The sequence below is a fragment of the Pseudorca crassidens genome, chromosome 11 (genome assembly GCF_039906515.1).
Source record: "Pseudorca crassidens isolate mPseCra1 chromosome 11, mPseCra1.hap1, whole genome shotgun sequence".
NCBI classification, from domain to species: domain Eukaryota; kingdom Metazoa; phylum Chordata; class Mammalia; order Artiodactyla; family Delphinidae; genus Pseudorca; species Pseudorca crassidens.
Genome location: NC_090306.1, coordinates 60905263 through 60928266, shown reverse-complemented (window position 1 = coordinate 60928266; position 23004 = coordinate 60905263). Strand labels below are relative to the sequence as shown.

General features: G+C 39.2%; 1 protein-coding gene across 1 annotated transcript in view; it reads right to left on the bottom strand.

Annotated features, from left to right (window-relative positions):
- Nucleotides 1–2031: 2031 nt before the first annotated feature.
- LGR5 (leucine rich repeat containing G protein-coupled receptor 5) overlaps nucleotides 2032–23004 on the bottom strand; it is a 120947-nt gene continuing 99974 nt past the window's right edge. Inside the window, exons 8-18 of the mRNA XM_067697348.1 lie at nucleotides 21793–21864; nucleotides 18162–18233; nucleotides 17945–18013; nucleotides 17732–17803; nucleotides 14283–14348; nucleotides 13047–13118; nucleotides 9811–9882; nucleotides 8860–8985; nucleotides 7677–7822; nucleotides 5895–5978; nucleotides 2032–4678 (exon numbers count right to left, since the gene is read on the bottom strand). Of these exons, the coding sequence (XP_067553449.1) occupies nucleotides 3591–4678; nucleotides 5895–5978; nucleotides 7677–7822; nucleotides 8860–8985; nucleotides 9811–9882; nucleotides 13047–13118; nucleotides 14283–14348; nucleotides 17732–17803; nucleotides 17945–18013; nucleotides 18162–18233; nucleotides 21793–21864 (1939 nt within the window). The 3' untranslated portion in view covers nucleotides 2032–3590. The remainder of the gene's footprint in view (nucleotides 4679–5894; nucleotides 5979–7676; nucleotides 7823–8859; nucleotides 8986–9810; nucleotides 9883–13046; nucleotides 13119–14282; nucleotides 14349–17731; nucleotides 17804–17944; nucleotides 18014–18161; nucleotides 18234–21792; nucleotides 21865–23004) is intronic.

Sequence of the window (23004 nt, the reverse complement as noted above, 5' to 3'; positions counted from 1 at the left end):
TAAATAAAAATGCAAGTTTTAATACTAGGTCCTCATCTTTGACCTTAGGGAGTCACTTAAATACTTTGACTCACTGTTTCTTCAACTGCAAAATGGCAAGTCCTACTTTGTTCATGTCATAGGGTTGTTGGGAAAGTAACAGTAACCATTTCTTAAATATTTACTATGTTCTAGGTATTAATGAGAACTTTATACACTGAGTTATTAATACTTCTAATCCTATGAGGCTGATGGTATTATTCCCATTTTACTGAGGAGAAAGTTGAGGCTGAGAAAAATTAAATAACTTGGCCAACTACTACAGAGTCATAGGACTAGGATTTGAACACAGTTCTGTCTGGCAGCAAATTCCTGGACTTAATCATTTTACTCTTTGGCCTGCTATGAAAGAAAGTACTTCATAAATTTCAATTATTCAAATATTTCAAATGATTTCCTTTAGCCTTTTCTCCAGGTGAAACATTCTCATTTTTTTTCAGTTATTCCTTGAAGAACTATCATTTCCCCAGCCCATATCATTAGATTCACTGTCCTCATGGAGTAGCATGTTTTTAAGGTTCCCACTTAATATATCCCAGCTAGAATGGTAAGTGATGTCCTAATGTGGCTAGAGTTAGGAACAATATTCCACAATGCTTCTCCAGCTCATAACATGTATGTTCTACCTGTTTCTGAACCCAGACAAGCTAAAGCTTTGTTATCATCCTCCTCAATAGGCTGCAAGGGTCAAACATGCTGGAACTTGCGTCTGAAATGAATGAATCAGTGTAGAATCTGAGTTCAACATCTTTTTTTTTTTTTTTTTTTTGCGGTACGTGGGCCTCTCATTGCTGTGGCCTTTCCCGCTGCGGAGCGCAGTCTCCGGACGCACAGGCTCAGCGGCTATGGCTCACGGGCCCAGCCGCTCCGCGGCATGTGGGATCTTCCCGGACCGGGGCACGAACCTGTGTACCCTGCATTGGCAGGCGTCCTCTCAACCACTGCGCCACTAGGGAAGCCAGAGTTTGTGGATTTTTAAAGAAATAAGTCAGAGTGGATTTTTTTTTCCTTTAAAAAAGTCACACCACTGACTTTTCTTGAGTGGGAGAGAAAGGGAGGGGTGGGCTGCCGGGACGTTCCTAACTTTGGGTACCCAAAAGCAAGTATGTGGAGAAGAGAGACTGAGATCCACTGCTTCTGAGGCAACTTTCGTATCAGCTGCCTGGGCTAAGAGGTATGAGATTAAGAGCAGTGAGATTATGTTATGGCCCTTGTTTCAGCTGAAGACAAAGTGTAGACTGCATAGTAGGATCCCACTGGATGCCTGTTAAGTAGGTTAGGTTGAAGCACGTGATTATATCTGATGGATGGGTGGGAAACTCAGTGCCAGGTACCCTGGAGGTGCTCAGTCAATATGGGTTCATCTTAGCAATAATGCTGAGGCTTCAACTACTACTTGATGGTTTCATTTTACAATTTGTACAGGCAGAGCAGGAATCATCATCGAAGCTGGGAGGGTCTAGCACTAGGTGTTTAGAAAAATCATTTCATTCCTTATGTTTTGGGGGATGAGAACTAAAGGGGACTAGTGTATTTCTTTGTGCCCCGAGAATCGCGTGTATTTATCTTTTGGCCTTGACATGGTCATAAAATATGTTTTCTTTAAAGGAAAAATTTACGGAAAACTCATATTCATGTTGAATGATTTTAGGGTTGATTTGTTATTTATGCATTTCTTTCTAATTGTGTTTCTTTCTTTTTACATTGCAAAAGAAGTAGACTCTGGCTATGAAGTCCAAACTATCACTGGGGAAAATGAACTTCACCAAGTCATTTGTCATGACAAAAATGGCTTATCAGTCATAGTTAAAACAATCTAGGAGTTGGTAAAGATATTTTGATTTGTTCTTGTGAAAGATTTACTTCTTAAGACAAGTCCAGAATACTTAAAATACTGAAGTGCAAATACTTAGATAGCAAATGTATTTAAACCTCAAAACTCAAAAACATTTAGGAGACCATGTATTTGCCTATGGGATCAATAAAGCACTTGAAAATATTTTGTTTTATAGTCACACATTTTATTACAAATTTCTTTTATTTTGTACCTAATAGAAAAGCAAGTTTGGAGTCTATTTACAAGTACTATATACATTTACATATATTACATACAGTTAATGAATTTAAAGAAAATGGGCAGAGAAACACAATATATATGGAAGAATATGCCACTGTACATGGTTTATTATCATGGTCCTTAGTATTACTGAATCTTTACTATAGTAATAAATACAGTTCTATATTTACACATCTTATAAAACATCTCATAAATGTATTTTTTTCAATTCCAAGTTAAAACATCTGATCAAAATAAACATGCTTATATAAAAATAAATCTACCTAACAGTCTTTTGGTTTGGATGTAGTGAAGCTAATGTAGTATAATAGAAATTAATTCATCCTTTGACCTTTAGTATTTAATAATTTTGCCTTGTATAATACCTAACACATGTATTAAATATGGAATAAGCAGAGAAGTCATGTTCTTGACATCAGGTAGGTTGATCCAAAGACAACATAGCTAAAACCAAGCTAAATAAACAGGATAATATATTACCAAGTTCCTGTTGAGTCAAAAGTGGTTTCAGACATTGTTGCTAAAGCTACTAGAGGTACCTGTGAGAAGTTATGTCAGTGGATTTAGTTTATGCTGTGTCTGCATTTGATTGTTACCTTATGATGCACATCAGTTTGAATCAAGTGATAAAACCTCCTGTGAAAAACGTGCACTCACCCAGCGGGAAAATAATCCCAGGTTGCTTACCGTCTTTTCTGCGAATGTCCATTGCCGGCAATGGAGTTTTCTTCGAACCTCTGGGCACCAAGGAGTTAAAAATGAATTAGACAAGACCTCATCTGTACATCATTGCCTTCATGGCAATTTATGAATTTAAGTTCATTTTCCTTTCAAAGTATTTGTAAGCAGTTTTATTCCACTGAGGGTGGAACCATCTAGTGCTGATACCTAAAATCTAGCATCTCTAAAAATGATGTGACTATGAATGAATTAATAGTGCCTTATGTTATCCATTCACAGCGGTATTGGTGACCTGGAAGGATCCTTTCTGAGGAAAGGTGATGCAGTACTAAAACATCTCCACATGGTCATTAAAATGAAATCCTACTGGTCACAACCATTACTTAGTAATGTAGGCCATTTAAAAACTTTTATTTTCCTAATACCTCCAACCATATATGAAGGGGTTTTCTGGTTTAAAACCCCTTTCGTAAGCAAGTGAGTTGAAAAAGAATTAAATTGAAATCATGGAGAATTTTTTGAACATTTCAATCTGTTTTTAAAATATTTATATATATTTTAGGCTTACCTGAAGAGTGTGACTGAGTTATATAGCTTGAACGAGTTATATAAGCAGCATTTAGACTTATTTTTCACTCTCTTGTATCAATAATTATCAGCTTTTTGACACTGAGAGGTTTTTTTTTTTTTTTAAAATCAAGTTTCCACTCAGCTCTTTTTAGTTACTGCTCTGATATACTCAACCTCACATTTTTGGGTTTTCAATTTTTGAAAACTTTCTCTCACATATTAATTAGAGACATGGGACAAATGCCACAGATGAAAGATGACAGCTTTCGGTCATCGGATAAGCTGGTGGTGACCCAGAATTGGAAGGCAGGTCATAGGGTCTGCTGGCACTGGTGAAGGTTACCAAGGCCTGGGTTGAGTCACAGGACTGTTTCTCAACATCATCAGAGTTAACAGACATCAGGCTTGTGTGTTTCGATCTTGTCCAGAAGTGGGTTTGCTTTCCCAGGCTCCCCAGATCCTCCTTAAAATGAGGATTGAAGAGGATGTAGAGAAGGGGATTGAGACATGCAGGAAGGGGGACAATCACCAGAAGGATAAACTTAATTACTTCAGGGCTGATGAATGTGAGGTTCAGTAAAGAGGAGAAGGACAAGAAAGCCACCGGGCAGTAAAGGATACAGTTGGTGAAGAGCAACAGAGCAATGTGCTTCACCATAGAACAGTCCCAAATATTCTCCAGGTCTCCCTTTTCCAAATTGCAGTAGAGCTTGGTGTAGGCAATGGTCATCACGAGGAAGCAAAGGGAATTGAGCAAGACGAGGGCCACCATGTAGCCTGTGGCGCTGGGCTCCCCAAAGGGCAGCGGCAGGCAGAGCGGGGAGGCGCTGTACTCGCTGCCGCCCAGCAGAGGAACCGCGGCGATGGTCGCCGCCAGCATGGCGCAGAGCGCAACGATTGCTTTCAGACTGGAAAAAGGAGTTTTCGTTTCGAATTTTGCAGAGCATTTCACAGAGAACCCACGCTCCAGGGCTGCCAGGGTAAGCAGGAAAACCGAGGATTCCGAAGCAAAAATGGACAAAAACCCGACGACCTGGCAGCCGACCCCCTGCTCCCACCACGCACCGTGCTGCGCAAAGCTGCCAAAAGTAAAGGCATCCACGCCAGCCAGCACAGCACTGGAGACCCCCGTGAGCATGTTCACCACGGCTATTAACCCAATTAACAGTTTTACGGAGGAAATGTACAGAGGGGCTCTGAACACGGTTGAAGTCACCAGGGCATTACACGTCAGGGCCAAAACTGCTATGGTCCACACTCCAATGCGGATCAGCCAGCTACCGAACAGGTATTCGCAGAGTTTGAAAGGGCCTAGAGGTCCAAGGAAGAAAAAGACTGGGTATCAAATTAGGGTTCACAACCTTTGCCAAATTACCTCTTTGTTTCTCTTGTTAGGACACCAAGAGATAGAGACCAGTAACAGCCATGGTAACACACAGTTCCCTTATGGCATACTCCACTTTATTAAACCACTATTTAACATAAAGGTGAATATACCGGGTGCCCAGATTTTCAAGCTATGCCCAGAGAAATGGAGCCGGGGAGTTTAAATCACTGGATTCAGGTCCCCCAAATACAGCAGTGTGAGGGCCAGGTAACAAGTCAGATCTCTGGTTTTTGTTTTTTTTTTAATAAAGTTTTTTTTTTGTTTGTTTGTTTGATGTGGACCATATTTAAAGTCTTTTTCGAGTTTGTTACAATATTGCTTCTGTTTTTTTTTGTTTTGTTGTTTTGGTCTGGAGGCATGTGGGATCTTTTCTCCCCGACCAGGGATCGAAGCCGCACCCCCTGCATTGGAAGGCGAAGTCTTAACCACTGGACCACCAGGGAAGTCCCTCCTGGGCGTTTTATGATATTTGTCCAGAATGCTTCAAGAAAGGTTCTGTAAACAGGGAAGGAGAATCCTAGGGAAATACTCAGTGATGTTAGAAGAGGAAGTATGAAGGTGCATTTCATGAGAATGTCATCTTAGGTTTACATTGACGTTTGACGTTTAGGTGCAAGGAACCATCAAATTGTTGAAAATGAAATATCAACCCTCCCCAGCTGTCTTTTTTTTTTTTTTTCAACTGGCCTATCCTATTTCAGGGAATGGGACAAACAATTAAGTGAATAATATATATAGTTTTTACTTATCTCTAAAACTATTATTTGCTTTAACCAAATAGCTATTTAGAGAAGACTTACAAGAAATCACTGTCAAAAATCAGTGATTACATGAAGCAAGACTGTTGCATACCAGACTAAATAGCTAATATTATTTTAAAAATTACATATACTTCTAACTATAAGATTGTTTCTTTCATTTCCATTAATCTGAATCAAAAGTCTCCTACAAAGATCCTATTTATGAATGGAGACCAACTCCAGGGAACGAACATTTGTATTTTAAAGGTCCCCATGGGGTGGGATATTGATGAGCTGCAAAGATGGCACAGATTTTGCCTTGAAGTGTAGCCAAATGTCCCTGAGGGCCTCAGAATTAAGGGTGGGTACTGCTGTTGAGCAGTTCTGATGCCTTTCTCACCTGGGGAAGGTGAGCATTGCACCGAATGAAGGGCTTTCAGGTCTTCCTCAAAATCAAGCAGGAAATCTTCAAGATCACGCTCATCTGCAGGAATGAGAAGTTCTGGAATGATTAGTTCTGTCTCTCTTTTCAGGGGCCAACTTCCAGGGAGGAGAGTCCTGGATTGCCCTAGAGACATGAAATGTCACAAAGGGAACTGAGGGTCAGACATCCCACTTTTCCCTGGGCTTTCTTGCAAGTCTATTATAAAATTGCTTTGGGATGTTCTACTCAAGCTACTATATGACAGAATTTCAGCAGAACTGGGGGCAAGGGACAGTAACCCTGGACTCCCTGTCATAACGTCGAAGCTCTCTCATTCTGTTCTTGTTCCCTGGAGCTCACGATGGCCCCAAATTGCACTGACCTAAATTAGAGAGAGAGCGTGGGCCTCTCCATTCAGTGGAAGAACCACTTTATCCAATTTTCTAACACTTAGATAGCTATAGTGCAAATGTTCTGAGCTGTGTTCTCTGAGTACAAGAGGGAGAATTAGTAAGTTTCAATCTTTCTGGGGAATTCTGCTTAACAGAGGACAAATCAAGTAACTGGTGCTTGGATTAGCTATCCATGAAACAGGAGTTTTGTGATCTAACACACTTACTGATTTAATTGGTCTGGGGTGAGGTTTGGGCACCAGTGTTTTTTAAAAGCTTCTGTGTGATTACAATATATGGACCAGGGTTTTAAATCGTTGTCCTTGAAAATAAACTCCACGAAGAACCTTGTCTCTCTCGTTCATTGTGTGCCTCTAGGGCATAGAACAGTGCCTGGCACACAGTAGACACTCTAATTGTTTATTTTTTGGGGGGGAGGGTTGAATAAATATAGTAGAAATTAGGGTGGGTGAGGCAGAAAAAGCAAAAATGAAAGCAAGAACAAGAGCAAGACATGTGCTGTAGCCTAAAATAAAAAAGCCAAGGGCTATAATATCAGCTCCTTAATCAGGTCTGTGTGCAGGAAGAAAAGTTAAGATAATGTGCAGACAGACTGAATCGTACTTGCTTGGGAATCAACAAATCATTAAGACCCAAAGGAAGAAAAGCCAGTCTATTTAGACTCTGTGCAAACTTGCAAGGTTGGCAGGGAAAGGAAATTGGGGGCTGCCCAGAGCACTGTCTCATTACCACAGGTGTGGTTTGAGGTACATTGTTGTCTATTTAAGTCAGGTCTTGCTTCAAGGAAAGCCAAGTGCTTTACAGACATTATTTCATTTCACTTTCCTGACAGCTAGCCTTTGTGGGGGGTAGGTGGGGAAGAATGTTTTAGGATTAGTTGGATAAGAAGTTGGATTCTTAAGCCCTTCTGCTGAAATATGGAGGCATCTAAAATGTCTATATCCTCCATTCCCCACTGGGGTTTAAGAATAAAAATAGATTGTATTTTCTGGAGAAAAAAGCGCAGAAGCATGTTTGAAAAAGTTATCCACAGGGATAAGGCCCTCAAAAAAGTTTATGAAAATATTGATAATCAGTTTTAATATTTACCCCTGAGGACAATATGTGCTAAAAGGGATCTAATTGTAAATATAAGTATTAAGAAATCCCTTAGAGAAAAGATGACTTTTTAGAATGAATCCTAAAGGAGTTTTCTCTTTCTCTAAGAATCTTTAAAAAGTGGGATTGATCCTCAACTTGCTGGGGTGATCACATAGGGACTTGTTTGGAGTTCAGATGATCTGCTCGATGACTTTTCAAGCCCCGTTCAGACACAATTTCATCACAGTGACATAGCAGCTCTTACCTTGAACTTGAAACATTCCAGCATCTTTCTTATGAAGGTCATCTGCACTGCTGTTGTCGCCTTTATTCCATTGATTAGAAATTTTATAGACATTTTCACATACTCCAAATGCACAGCACTGATATGCATAAGGCATTTCTATAACCCTTTGAATGAACAAAACCAAACAAAAACACACACTTAAAGAAATAGATTGTTAAATACAGTGCTCATCTTTCACTTAATAATTCTGCCTGTGGATCTTAGCTTTAATAAGTAATCTAAAATATTAACTATGTGATAAAGATGTTGATTACAGTGCTATTCATAACAACGGAGTTATTAAAAATTATTGCCATGAAATGTTGACAGTTGCTGAGGCCGAGTGATGGATATATTATTTTCTCTACTTTTGAGTTTGAAGATTTCCATAATAAAAACACTAAAAAATGACTGTTAGGAAAATTGTAACACCATTAAAAAGTGCTTATGGTATGACATAACGTAAAGTGACAAAAAGGTGATATAAGTTTGTATACGTACTGTGATTCTAACAATTAAAAATACATTGGAAACAAAATCTGGAAGGAAATAACATAAAACTTTGTTTAAGGGTATTTGTAGACATTTTTTCCTCTCTTTCATTTTCTAAACTCTCTTTTGGGGTTATGGTTTTAAAGTATGTAAAAAGTACTGTGGTTTAATATATATACAGAATATATATATGTGTATATACATATATATATGTGTATATACATATATATATATATAATCTTTCAAGGGACTTTATCGCTAATAAGTGTAACAGGTTTTAAAGAGCATTACTTAAACAAATATTAATTTAGTACATTTTATTAGAACATATACATAAGCAAGACGAATTTAAACATGTCAACAGGAGTACAATTATGTTATAATGTTATTTAATTACATGTCCTAGTTTGTATCTCACGGATCAATGGTTTTCAAACTCTTTCCATGAACTCTGTGGTTCCAGGAGGCATCTTTGAAGAAGGAAGGAAGTGTGGTCAGGAAGACACGTTCTCCCACTCCAGGGCTTGTCCTAACAATGCCCCAGGGGTGGGGGACTTGAAGGCATGAAATGCAATTCAAAAGAGTCCCATAAATTTTGAAAACCACTATAACACGTCTATTGTTTCACATGACCACAAATGTATCTTATTAGTTTTAATGACAAACTCACTTGAGTTCTGGAAAGTTTTCAGATGATATCAAGCTCTGTAAGGCATGATTTCCTGTTAATTTTAAGTGAGTTAAACCATGTAACCCAGTTACAGGAAAAGACGACAGGCGGTTGGATGATAGGTCCCTGCAAAACATCAAACAACAATTGGCTTTTAGTCTGTGTTAGCATAAAATGATTATGTTAAAAAAGCAACCTAAAGATGATTAAACTGCTCCATAAAAACTTCTAAGCAGGGTCCTTCCTCTTAATGGTAAAAGGAACCATTTTGGTTTTAGCTCCTGAACAACTCTTCTATTTACCATCAGAATTGCAGGAAAAAAATGTTTTAATCACATCCAAATTGTAATTTCTACATTCAGCTTAATTCTGCCAGATGGGGACATCGAAAATCAAGTGGAGGGTGCTACACATAATTTGAAAAGTGGTGCTGACTAGATCAAGTTAGGGGTGAGGGGGAAAACATTGTTGGGGGTTTATTTTCTTCCTTCTCGCCATAACTTCTGTCTGACCAGTTCCTTCTTTGTCTCTGAGACACAGGAGAGAGGGAGAGGAAAGAGCAAGAGATGGAAAGGGAGGGAAAAAATGGACAGGAAGATTTTCTGTTAGTCAGGATGGCAAACTGTAAAATGAAAGACCTTTAGAACTGAACTGATTACTTAGTCCATTCCACCTGATGGCTCAGCAAAATTGGAAAATTTCACCTCAATCACCAGAACCAGCTGTCACCCAGATGGTCATTTATCCACATAAGGACGCACATGGCCTTGGAGGGGTGGGGGGTGGGAAGTGGGGTGTTCCTTTCTGGTGTGATCCAGCTCCAGTGCAGGAGACACTGAGGGCTGGGCGTTCTGTGCACTCGGGCTTTTTCAGCAAAACCAACATTTTTGATTAATCAGATGGGGCCCAATTATTAAAAGACATGCCATAAACAAGTCATGAAATACTCACAGCTTTCTTAGAGATGGCAAAGTGGAAAATGCATTGGGGTGAATAATGGCAATTTTGTTCCAAGCTAAATTCCTATTAAAAAAAAAAAAAAAAAAGGCAAGTGAGAGGATTATGTGAAAGAAGACTGTGTGAAGTTTTACCATATATATTCATTCTTCTAACAAAATGTAATTTCCATTCAGGACAGGAGCAATTAACTTATCAAATCATCTTTCAGAGGCAGATATTAATAGTATAAAATGATGAAAGAGAATTTTAAAGCAACCTTGTTTAAATCAATCCAGGAAAATCCTTCAGGTGGATACTTCAGATTTTACTCTCTTCTTGCTAAAAAGTTGACTTTAACATGGTTGTAAAATTTTATTAGGGCATTTCTAACATGAGTAGGGGTCAGGGAATTGGAAGAGACAGGAACTTCTGAGTCTCTTCCTCTGACAGGCAAGTAAATTTTAAGTTATAAAATGTCCCCGGATATGTAATGAAACTCAACAAAAATTTGTGTACATTGTCCATGTATGTCAGGCCTTAAGAGAAACACAGAGATACTTTAAAAAAAAATTCCCAATAAAGAGAATGGACATTTAATTCTTTTTTTTTTTTTTTTTTTTGTGGTACGCGGGCCTCTCACTGTTGTGGCCTCTCCCGTTGCGGAGCACAGGCTCCGGACGCGCAGGCGCGGCGGCCACGGCTCACAGGCCCAGCCGCTCCGCGGCATGTGGGATCTTCCCGGACCGGGGCACGGTCTCGTGTCTCCTGCATCGGCAGGTGGACTCTCAACCATTGCGCCACCAGGGAAGCCCCTGGACATTTATTTCTTAACTGGGAAATGAAGAAGAGAGGGGCTAGCATATGTTAGAAATAAAAGCCTTTGATAACAAAATCTACAATTTATTGAGAAATAAAATTCACTCACCCCTTCCCTCCACAGACATATATGTAATGAAATGTAGATAATTTTACAGGAATAAGAAATTTCACATTTTAGAAAAAGAGCAATGAACTTAAAATTCGTATTTTTAAAATTCATAACTCAGAAGGGAACTAAAGTGTAGACATTTGAGGAAACTGAAAGTGATCACTGTCAACTTTTCTCTAGCACAGAAAAGTAATTTATTCATGGTGTTGGGCCCCCTGAGTTACTTAGGATAAATGGTATTCACAGAACATTTACATTCTCATTTGAAAGGCCCCTGAACTGGGGAAAACTGGAAGCCTTTTTAGTTTTCTCCTTTCATCGATGGCAGAACAAAAGAAAATTCCAGCTAACGAGGGGAAAGAATGGCATGGAAGGAGTGGGAAAGCTACAAATGGGAATTGGGCAGGAGACTGTCTTCTGTTGAGCTGCTCATCAAATACGTGTCCAGTGAGGGTTGCAAGCCCTGCCATCTGCACTAGATGCTGGGGATAAGAAGATGAAAAAATTCTTGTCGTTTTCAGGTAGGGCGTGGTGTACCTGATGGCGGTGCTGAGTGCTGAGTCCTGTAGCAGAGAATGTGCAAAGCACATCAGAGTGGAGAGGGCTCAGAGACAGGAGATGTTGTTCTTATGGGATGGACAGGGGCAAGTTAAGAGTGGGGAGGAATCCAATGGGCGACAGGACCAGGAGAAACAATGGTCCATGTGTCAAGGGACTGGGAACTGGTGGGTGAGAGATAAAGGTGTTCCAGGGGGTTGGAATCAGATTCTGAAGGATGGTGCTTGGAAGTTTGGTTTTGGTATTGAAGACAATAGGGGAATAACAGAAGATTTTTGAAGCAGGGAAGTAACATGATTCAATTTCTACTTAAGAAAAATTCTCTTTGGAGAATGAGATGAATGGGTAAAGACTGATGGTGGAAAGTCCAGTAAGGAGGGTGATGACAGTGATCTAGGAGAGTGATTCATGGGTCTTTGGTGAAGAATATTTAAGTTCTACTCTCTTAGCAAATTTCAATTGTACAACACAGTATTATCAAATATATCAATCTTTGATATATTTGAAAAAGAACTAACTTTTGGAAAGAGCCAGAACTCCAACCTGGTGAACAAGGCAGGTAATAAAAGTAGGTAATGTACAATATCTTTGTTTCACATTTATTTTAAAAAGTTAAAGAACTTCACAAGCCGATTTTAGACCAAAAGTAAGGAAAGGGCAACACAATTAAATTCAGAGCAAGATGATTTTCAAAGTGAATTTCTGGGAGAAACTGATTCTCCAAGGTGAATTTAAAATGTTTTGAGGAATGGTATTATTTTATGAAGGTATAGTCTCTTAAATGTTAAGAAAAACTTTAGGAAAGAAAGGGTTTTTAACAACATCCTGCAGTTTAAACATTACATATTGTCATCGTTCACCAAAATTACACTGAAATCCAGTTTCGGGATGGAAAAAATCTGTCATGCACAAAAAACCTGTTACCGTTTTTTTTAAACTTATGGTTAATATATGGTATTTTCAGGTAGTGTGTGGTCTACCTGATGTCAGTGCTGAGTGTTGAGTCCTGTAGCACAGAATGTGCAAAGCACATCAGAGTGGAGCAGTAGTTATGGTATTTTCAATATATATTAATATATATAATAATCTATTATAGTATATATTAAAATATATTATACATTTACATAATATATTAATATCTATAATATATGTCAAATATATGGTATTTTCAATCATAAAATGGAATTTAATATTTAGAAATCTTAGTCATCTGAGCAACAGAAGCATTTTCCAGGACAGTTGTGCTTAAACCTTAGTGTACTTGTTAAAATACCGATTCTCAGGCCCTACTCCAGAGGGTCTAACTCATGAGGCAAGTGAGAACCTGAACTCTGCATTTTTTTACAGTCACCTCCAGGTGATTCTTAAGCACTTAGAGAGACTCACATTGAAAAACTGTTTGACCAGGAGAGAAAAACAGGCAGGAAGAACTGTGTGGTCACCCCGGTTTTGCAGGCAGAACAATCTCCGCCAATTCCCAGCTAGGAACAGAAACACATTTTGTAGGCAGTTCAATAGCTTGGCCTCCTTCCCCTTTATCAGAGTTTCACGTCTGCTGACTGGCAGAGGGCAGATTGCAAATTTACTGCTTTTGAACCTGTTCCTGGAAATGATCATGAGCAAAATATTTGCCTTCTCCTAGCAGATACATGCACAAAGGCCCAACAGTACAAGTATAGAGTGAAAAGAAAATATTAGGGGAAGACCCAAAAGAGATAAAAAGTGCTCGATGTTGGGGAAGCTGCCGAGAGGGAGTACTCACAGAGAGCGGAGGCTAAACAACTGCTGGAAGGTGTTGGCTCGAATTTCACACATTTCATTATGTCGCAGGTCTCTGAAATGACAGGTTCCAAAGATTCATTTCAGAGCCACAGGTTTCAAAGATTAGTCTTCAGAGAACTTTTACAGAGGGGTCACCTGCCCTCAGTCACAGGAACACATGAACTACGACTACCGAGTGACACTGAGAAAAATTTCTTTTTGTTTAAAAAAGAACACTGCAGTGTATCCACATAAAAAAGTATTGCCTCTCTTTCAAAGCCGCTCTTCCCTTTGGGTGAATCTGAAGCTATATTCTAAATGCCAACATCATTCAAACACCTTGAGGACGCCTCTCTCTGCCCTCTGAGTCTTTCTTATATCCTTGGAGGGTCTTCAGGAGTGTCAAGTCGTTACCTTTCAAGGTGGATTTTTTTTCCCCTCCCTTCCTCGCCCAAAGGCATTCGGAGAAAAATTAAGCAGAAAAGGATAGATGGTTAGTATTGTTTTGACCAAAACCAAAGCATGACTATAAAGCAACAACGCTGATGTTTTATGGAGGAGGCAATTTTCAGAGAGGAATTCTAAAATGTTTCATGCATAAGTAGCATCAATGGCACCTGAAATACGACTAATACGGCACCTCTTCTGAAGCTTACTATTGTGATTTAGAATAGAAATTTTTTTTTTTTTTTGGCCGCACGCACGGCTTGCTGGATCTTAGTTCCCAGACCAGGGATCAAACCTGGGCCCCCGCAGTGAAAGTGCCAAGTCCTAACCACTGGACCGCCAGGGAACTCCCATGAAGGTTACTATTGTGAAGCAAACATACCAACAAAAGTACCCCCATATTAAAACGTAATGCCATGCATATGAGCCTCACTTGTGTTCAGGAAAAAAAACAAAACAAAACAAAAATAATGCCACTCATTGGAGGTGTAAGTTCAAAAAAGTTCCAAAGCTCAAATAAACCCAGTTCATTACTATAACAGGTTAGGAAAAAAAAAAAACCCACAACATACTAAATGCCTTACTTATAGTATAATGCATGGTAAAATAATATCGTCTATGTCTCCCAACTTTACAGACATCCTATACAGTCACAGCTCCTGTGTGTAAGAAGGGAAAGCATCACATGTCTCCCCAGTGAACCACAGGGTAAGCAAACCAATGACCCCTGGAAATGTGAGTTTTGGCTCTTGGTTTGCGCTTGGTGACTTAGAGACTCTTACAGACATACATTTTCTGAAGCTTTCGGCAGACTGAAAAACTGGGTAAATCTTCTAGCAGGTTATAAGATAGATCTCTGAAAAACAGAAGGTACAAAAGGGAAAAATCTGTTACATATTAATTGTAAGGAAACATGCTTTGCTCTCTTTTCCCCTCCACCATGATCTAGCTCCCAAAGGCAGACTATGAACTTTTCCCCAGCCCTGATGTGCAGCAGGTAGTCATAGGCATTATTAGATTAAGCAGTAGATTCAGATGTCAACTGAAATGTAACTGTTATACTTCTTTAATTGATTTAAATAATTTACTTAATGAATTTATTTATGTTTTGTTAGTGATGATCTACAATGTTCTAGCTATTATCTTACAGAAATGAGTACAAATTAAATTAAATAATTGTGCCTCTGTTTCTAAGAGCTGCTGTATCTGTGCAGTTGAGAGAATCATTGTTGGTTCTTTTCTAATCAACAGAAAAAGAATCCCAACAACAATTCAAAACATAGCACTAACTTTGAAATCAATCATTACAAGGGGGGAAAAAGAATCTAAGAAAGTCTTCAGCCCAAACTCAACAAATTACAGAATAACAAAAACATCTGGACATATTTATAGTATAATATAACTAATCTGAAACAAGCCATGGTAATTTGCAGAAAGCTTAAAAAAAGAAAGCTGGTAGATAAAGTAACAGATATATATATATATACATATATATATATATATATATATAAAAAAAAATCTTGCCTCATGTTTTAAAAGTTATCAGTTAATCAACTAACTCACTTTCATGCCTGATTCTAATTCTTAAAACCAGATCACCACTATGCAACTGAAAAATCCATATTGTTTTCTGAGAGGGTTTTAAATTACTTTATTTTTGAAATTGATCACTTTATCTTACATTTATTGAATAAATAGAACTTAAGTAGAAATACAGTTCAATTTACTACACATGAATAATTCAGATAAAGCTGTGTGCAAACACAAATTTGTAGTTTACACTAGAGATTTGAAAGACCAAACCAAACCAAACCAAACCAAAACAAAAATGCCCCACACCTATGCACAAATACAGCCGATTAACAATATGGTGTGTATTTTTGGAAAGTAGTGAATGTGATAAAATGGACACACATATTATCAAAGCTGATAATAATCTGGTTCACTCATTTCCACAGACAGCAAGGGGAACAATCCTTCCTGTGTAATTCTTAGTAGAGGGTACATGAAACCTTCTTCTACATAAAGACACAGTGTCACCACCTTCCTACCTATTACCTAATGATTTTCATGGCTAGCATTGATCAAGCACTTCTTATATATAGACACTGTGTTTACAGCTTGACCTGAATTATTTCATTTAATCTTTGTGGTCACCTTATGAAGGAAACATCTGTGTTGATTCCCATACAAAGCAAAGACTAAGATCACCAGCTAGTAAGTGGGGAAAGCCACACACAGTCAAGTCATTCCCATGGAGAAGAAGCAACTCGGAGGCAAAATCAGTCATGTACAGTGACATTGCCTCATGTAACAGCTACTCAGTGGATGACGCAGCCAAAGGAAGAGAGCTCTCAGACCTGTACTTCCAGAACAGAAAGCAGAGTGGAGTAAATGTCATGACTCATGACCCCGGGTTCTACTATCAACTTTAATTCTACTTCGTTGATATGCTGGATGAAGCACTGATGTCTTTTTCAATTCTCTTCTTTAATGAGAAGATACTTGCTTTGCTGATCTTGCAGGGTTGTTGTGAAGAGCAAATCAACGCTACAGGTTGATGTGCTTTGAAAATGGCCGGATACTGCCATTAATGCAGTTGCTGTCTTTCAGGCCTTTCTAGGTTTCCACTCCAGGAAAGAATAATGGTGTAAAGGAAGCGAGAAAGACGATGATAAGAGCTAACATGGTCGAAGAGTTTGCAGTGCTCCAGGTGCTGGTATAAGTGTTGGACGTGTAGTAACTTATTGCGTCCTCATGACGATCCCCTGAAGGAAGTGGCTACATCTCTTATTTTATAGGCTGGGAAATGGAGCCCCGGAAGGGATAAATAACTCGCTCAAGATACTGTGATAGCATAGAGGCCGGATTTGAACCAGAAAAATAGACCCCAGAGCTTCTGCTCTTAATCAGTTCGCCAGTCAGCCTCGGTGTATGCAGCTTTAGACCCAGGTGGTTTACCGTTCGCTGTGTGACATACTGGAGACAGATGTGATATAAATACTGGCTCCCTATTTATTAGTTACAGTATGTGAAATCCTGGTCATGTTACTGAGCCAGCTTCCTGAAGAAAGGAGGATAATTATGCTTATTCTTGGTGTGGTGGGCAGAATTCGAAGACGGCTACTGAGATTTCCACCACCTGGTGTCTATACTTGTTCTCCCAGTTATTCAATCAAACCATCTGCATTTGAATTCGAACTCTGCTACTTTCTTGCAGTGTGATTTTGACAGATGTACTTTACTTCCCTAATTCTCTCTTTCCTCACCTGTATCTATACCTTCTAGGGAGATACGAGGTGAGGAAGAGGAGACTTGTTCTTAATCCCCTTCCTTTATACATGAACGACTCACTTTAAGGCTGTTATGTGGTTTATTGCAACTCCTATCACTGAGCAACTGCGGCCTGAAAGTGACGTAGTGGGCTGGGGAGAGGGGAAGGCAGAATCACTGAAGAACGTTCCCATTCTTCCACTTGACATTTGTAGAGCTGCTTGTAGTTCTGTTACTCCGGAAAGCTTGTGCTGGAATCACAGGCGTTCGACTGCCGCAGAAGTCTGCCATGTGAGAACAGAGCCATGCGAGAGACTAAGGGTGCTTTCACTACATCCCAGCACTGCTTGAGAAGGAGATCACAGGGCGTTGAGGGGGGAGGCTGAACATGGAAGGTCAGAACAAGGCTCTCCCAATTCCTATAAACTACTTTTTGTAAGATGTGGGAAGGGCAGAGGAAAAAAGCCCCAAGTCAACAGAAATAACATATGCAAGCTGTTTAGCCATTAGATGAAACATTAGAACGTGGCACCAGCAACTATACCGGAAGAATGTTTGCTTGCCTTTATCAAGGTCTGTGTGGGTCTGATAATTTTATTTTGGCATCCATATTGGGTTTTTGATCCATGATTTTCTTTTTTTTTTTTTTTCCTGCTCTGCAGAGGATTTGGGGCTGGGGGCAATGAAGTTATTTTGGCTTGTTCATATCCATTTTCTGAAGGGAAATGTGTGCTAGTTGAAACTCTAATGGGAGACTGTTTGGGACTTGGAAACAAGGGGTACGTCATTGCCATTATTACCAGGGTCACATCTGAGAGCCACCTCCCTGGCCCCAAGTAGGCAAAGGAGGCCTGACCTCCTGAAAACCTGCGAGGAAAGAACTTTCTCCTCTTTTAAAGGATTATTGAAATAATGTTGGTCATTTCACCCCCGTTTACACAACATTATTGCTTTACTGACACGCACAGCACTTGGAGATTCGGTAACTGATCGCAGACAGTTTGAGGAAGAGATGAGATCTGTGCTCCAGTTAAAGTCCTGTGGAAACACAAACCAGACATCATTCTTGTATTTAGGCATCACACAGTGACATATTTTGATGCACTGATGTTAAGACTGGTCAGGCTTGAAGGGCAGTGCAAGTTCTGGGCAAAGTCAAGAGCCTACTCAAGTACTTACAGACTCTCCAGGCTCGCGGTACCAGTTAGATCAGGAAATTCAGTTATTTGTGAGGCACCATTCAAAGTCCTAGAAGGAGGAGTACATGAGTATTACTGGGAGAAGATTCTAGGAAGGGGTCATTTTTATGGCCATTTCAAAGCACTTGAAATGTTCATTTGGTCTTCACAGCAACCTTGCAAAGGGAAAATGTTCTGTAAGAGAAATAAACACTTACAGTATTCTTAGTTCAGGTAAATGTTGAAAAGCAGATCTCCCAACAACCTGGATAGGGTTGTCATAGAAATGTCTGAAAAAATCCAAAGACCAACGTCTTAGTATAAAACTTGAATGACAAATGAACACCTGTTCAGAATTTCAACAAATGCCTTCAATGTACTTGTGTAATTTTGATTACTTGGTTTCAGGTAAACCTCAAAAGTATTTTCATTCGTATTATGAGACTTTTGCTGAGAAATCCATACTACATAAAATTGAAAATCTCTGACAGCAAGGCAGATATGAATGTCAGCTCCTATGGAGAAAAGCAAGTGAACTGACTACAGTTATACTTAAAGCTCTTCCTCTGCCTCCAATATCTGTGGCCTATCCATTGAGTGGCAAAAGGTAGTTCAAGGTGCTGGCGGTTATATCATTAGCTAAAGAAAGATGAAGTTCTATATAGTCACATGAGGGTCATATCCTCTGGTCAAATCTTATGACACACACACAAAGGATCCTTCAAATTATTTGAGAGGAAATTTGCTACTCTGGGTTTTTGTAACATTAGATTTTAAAAAATCAATGATTGCTCTAAAAGGTAAGACATTATTAGAACTTCAGAAATATTTTGTTTTACAGATGTTTTCAATGTAAAGGTATTTGAACCGCCTGGTCAATGGAGTCCCACAAACAGTTCTTGGCTGAGACATCCTTCCAGTTCAATTAAATTCAACAAATATTTATTGGTGTCTCTTATGCTCAAAGCATGAGGGTAGGTACTGCTTGCCGTTAAAGACTGATTTATTAAGGAGGCTGTCATTAGCTATCTACTATGTGCCTGGCATTATGCTAGATGCTGGGGATGTGAATAAGAATGATAAGGTGTTCCTGCCCTGAAGAAGCTTGGAATCAGTTGGGATAAAACAAACAAATAAGGGGATATGACTCTCTGGTTGACAAAGCATTTTCACATCTAGAGCTCAATTAATCCACCTGCCAACTTTATAAGATCCACGGCATAGACACTTAGGTACTATTTCCCTCATTTTTGGAGGAAGAAGCTGAGGCTCAGATATTTTGGTAAGCTCATTATCTCCCAGAGCTTCAACTTTCTAATCTGTTAAACTAAGGTAATAATACTTAGTAGGAGGGTGTGTGTACACATTAAAAGAGCTAATGCACATGTAACATCTGGCACAGGGCCTGGGATATAGTTGTCACTCAACATGCCAAATCCCCGTCCGCACTCCCACCCTCTGACTTCTTCTTTTCCCTTCGATTAGACAACTGGTAAGAGAAAGGGCTAGAGCTGGACTATAGGTCTTTTTTGTTTGTTTTCTCTTGTACATCTTTTTATTATAAATCTTTTTCTAAAATATTTTTATTGAAATATAGTTGATTTACAACGTCGTGTTAGTTTCAGGTGTACAGCAAAGTGGTTCAGGAATATATATATATACACACATATTCTTTTTTTTCATTCTCTTCGATTATAGGAGGACTATACATCTTACAATTTAGAAATGGAGCTGTCCTCAGAATATTACATTATCCCTTATCTACACTATGTGCTTGTTTGTATGTAATTAGGTTCATATACCTGCGTGCATGTAAGTACAATGGGCAGCTATGAATACACATGCTTATGTACATAAGGCATAAGTATCACAAACACAAGGCGGAGCTATAGGGTTCTCAGGAGGGAGTTCTCTCATGAGGTCAAGAAAAACTTCATGAAAATGCCATTTGAAATAGACCCTGGAAAACAGAATTTCGACAAGCATAGTTAGGGGACGGAATCATAGGAGCAAAGGAAATAAAGGAGGGGATCTGTCCTATGAATGTAGCTTAGTTGGTCTGGGTTATGGCGTAAGGTAACTGAGGAATGGGTCAGGAGGGTTGGCTGGGGCCATGTGGAAAGCTGAGACTGTCAGGGAAAGGAGTTGGCGTTTAATGTAAACAGACAACACTGACTGTATGTTTCACAGCAAGAGAATGACAACATGGATGCTGTGCTTCCAGGGTGAGCACTGTGCTGGTGGTAGAGGCAGGGGGGTGAGCCTTAGACTGGTAGAAATCTAGAGGTAATGGCTAGCAGAGGGGCTGGTGGCAGAGGGGATGGAAAGAAGTTATGGATAGGATGGGGACCACAGAGGAAGAAATGAGGCCTGGGTAGCCAATGGACAAGGAAAGCAAAGAAATCTGGGCTGGGGGGAGTATGGGCGGGGACGGTAGTGACAGAGATAGACATGGAGGCAGAAGCAAGGACAGAAGAGCTTCCGGGAGAAAACAGTCAAGGCCAGCAAAGAGTGGAGAGAAGTGCTAATAAGTATTGGGGGGCTGTTAGTCCTCTTCAAGGGGTATTAACATATCAAAAGGGTGATTAAGAAAACCAGTCCTGTGGCTTCAAGGAAAGAAGGGGCAAAGAAAGGCAATGCAATCTGCCAGCTTCTCAGTACGTAAATACTCTCTAATGAGAACTAATGTTTACTGGCAACAAACTTTAACCCCCTTAGTTTGCCAACATACTGTCAGAACGTTTCAGAAATGATGAATGGTATTTTTTTTTCTCAGTTGTCAGGGCTAATTGGGATTCCAGAGCATTTGTGACAAATGCTACACGGCTCCAGAAAGCCTCTCTATCAAGTTGGCACAGGATGCCGGATATCTGCCAGGAAGTGCTCTAGAGTCCTTTTCAGAAGCCGTCCTTACTCTCCTCCATATTTCAGACCCCCCACCCATGACCTTAGGCCAATACTATGTCCCAAACCTGCCAGTTGTCTTTTAATTAAGAGCCAGCCTATTACTTACGTATTTTCACCTTCCTATATGTACCTACACAGGATCAATTTTCTGTTTGTGCTAACTATGAAACATAGAATTAATCCTACTTTGAAGTTGTAACTCTATCTTATGCCATTATGGCATACAGATCCTCATATACACCTTCCTAGAACATATGCACCTTTCCAGAATTACATCCTAGTTTGTATAAATGTAACTCAGTGTTTGGACTCGAGAATGAATGGGTATCGAATGGCTACTTAGCGTAAAGCAGTAGTCTCCTCATCTCCCCCTCCTTGCGGTAAAGGACCTCTATCATATATAATAATGTATGTATGTATGTATTTCTATTTCAGCTTTATTGAGGTATAATTGACATATAAAATTGTACATTTAAAGCTTACAGTGTGTTGGTTGGATATATGTATACATGGTGAATGGATTCCCCCAACCTAGATAATTAACTATTTATCATATATTTATCTTTTTGGGGGTGAGAACATAATAATTTATGTTTCTACTATACTTGGGTTCAAGTTCTGAATGACTAGGTGACCTTGACATGGATGCTGTAAAAATCAGTTTTATTCCTTAGGAGATAGAGATAAGCAAAAAAGCATTTCGTAAGATTATTGTGCAGTGACACAAGGCATTTGAAGATACCAAACATAAGGCAATGCACATTGTAGGTCCTAAGAAAAAGAATCTCTAATATTGCTTCAGCATTTGGCTAAAACTTAGCAAAACATCTCCATATACACTACAGTGACCGAGACAAAGCTTGGGCAAATATAGTATGCTTAAAAGTGCAATTCATGCTATATCGCAGGATAGAAAAATCGAAAAGAACCATGGCTACTTACATTGTAATAAGAGAAGGGTTGCCTACAAAGGCTTTCTCAGGTATCAACTTGATATTGTTGCTATGAAATCCTCTAGAAAGAGAGGAAAAGATAATTTATAGAAAATAACCTGTGGGGTAAAATCATTTAATAGTCCCCTCACCAAACCCGTGGCAATAATCAGCAATTTTAGTAACTAGAGGATAAGGTTAAATTCCTCTATGCATTTTGAAATGTTTGTGCCCTCACGTACTCTCTAGGAGAAAAAGATATCACAAGCTGTCATCTGGAAAGAGGAATAAAGAATCTGAAAATAATAACTGTGCTTTATGGAAACTTACAACCTAATGCTATAAAAAGAAAATCCATCTGTTAATATCCAATAGAGTATCATGGTATAACAACTTGAGACCGAGGAAACCATCTTTGGAGAGAGGATTATGATCGCTCCTCTTTACCCCATTTAAAGCCAGGAGAAGAGAAAATTGACTTAAGCTGCAGTGAAGTAGAGAGTTAAGTAATCTCCTTATGAGGACAAAATTTCCTGAGCTGAAGAAAGGTGCCCCAGCTCAGTGAGTCTGTAATAACAAATTGATTCTCATCTGTCAGTGCTAATGTTGTCTGACTGGCAGAGGGGTAGAGTCAATGGTCTTTGGTCTATGTGGGCCTGTGGCTGAATGAGGTGAATGGCAGTCTTGGGGCTGCCTGACTCGGACAATGATGACTTCCCAGTTAAGCCCCGTGTGGGGTTTCCTGAGGCAGAACCACATAGAGGTTTTTTCTTATAAACAAGCCCTGCTGTCTACCTCCTTTAGCTGTGTGTCTTATTTCTCTCTGCCAAGAGAATAGGCTCTCTGTTTATTTTCCTTTCCAAGTGTTAGAACATTACATAGGTTATTCACATTTTTAGGTACAAAGAAAAGTAATTATAATATATAAAAGACAATATATGCAACCTAATAGCTGAAAGTTCGCTTTACTGTAGTAAAATGGTGAGTTTCTTTAAGAATTAGATAAGATTTATGAAACATTAAAAAATATGAAATAATGTATATGAAGGCATCTAGCACTACACTAGGCACATATATTGTGTTCCTCCAGTCCTATGCAACCTAGGAAAGTTTGTCTTTTTGAAATGCTCAGCAAATCACTGAATTCCGATAGAGTTCTCTACAAACCTATAACGTATATAAATGTTGGGAAAATGTGGCTTAGAAAAACAGTATGGCTTAA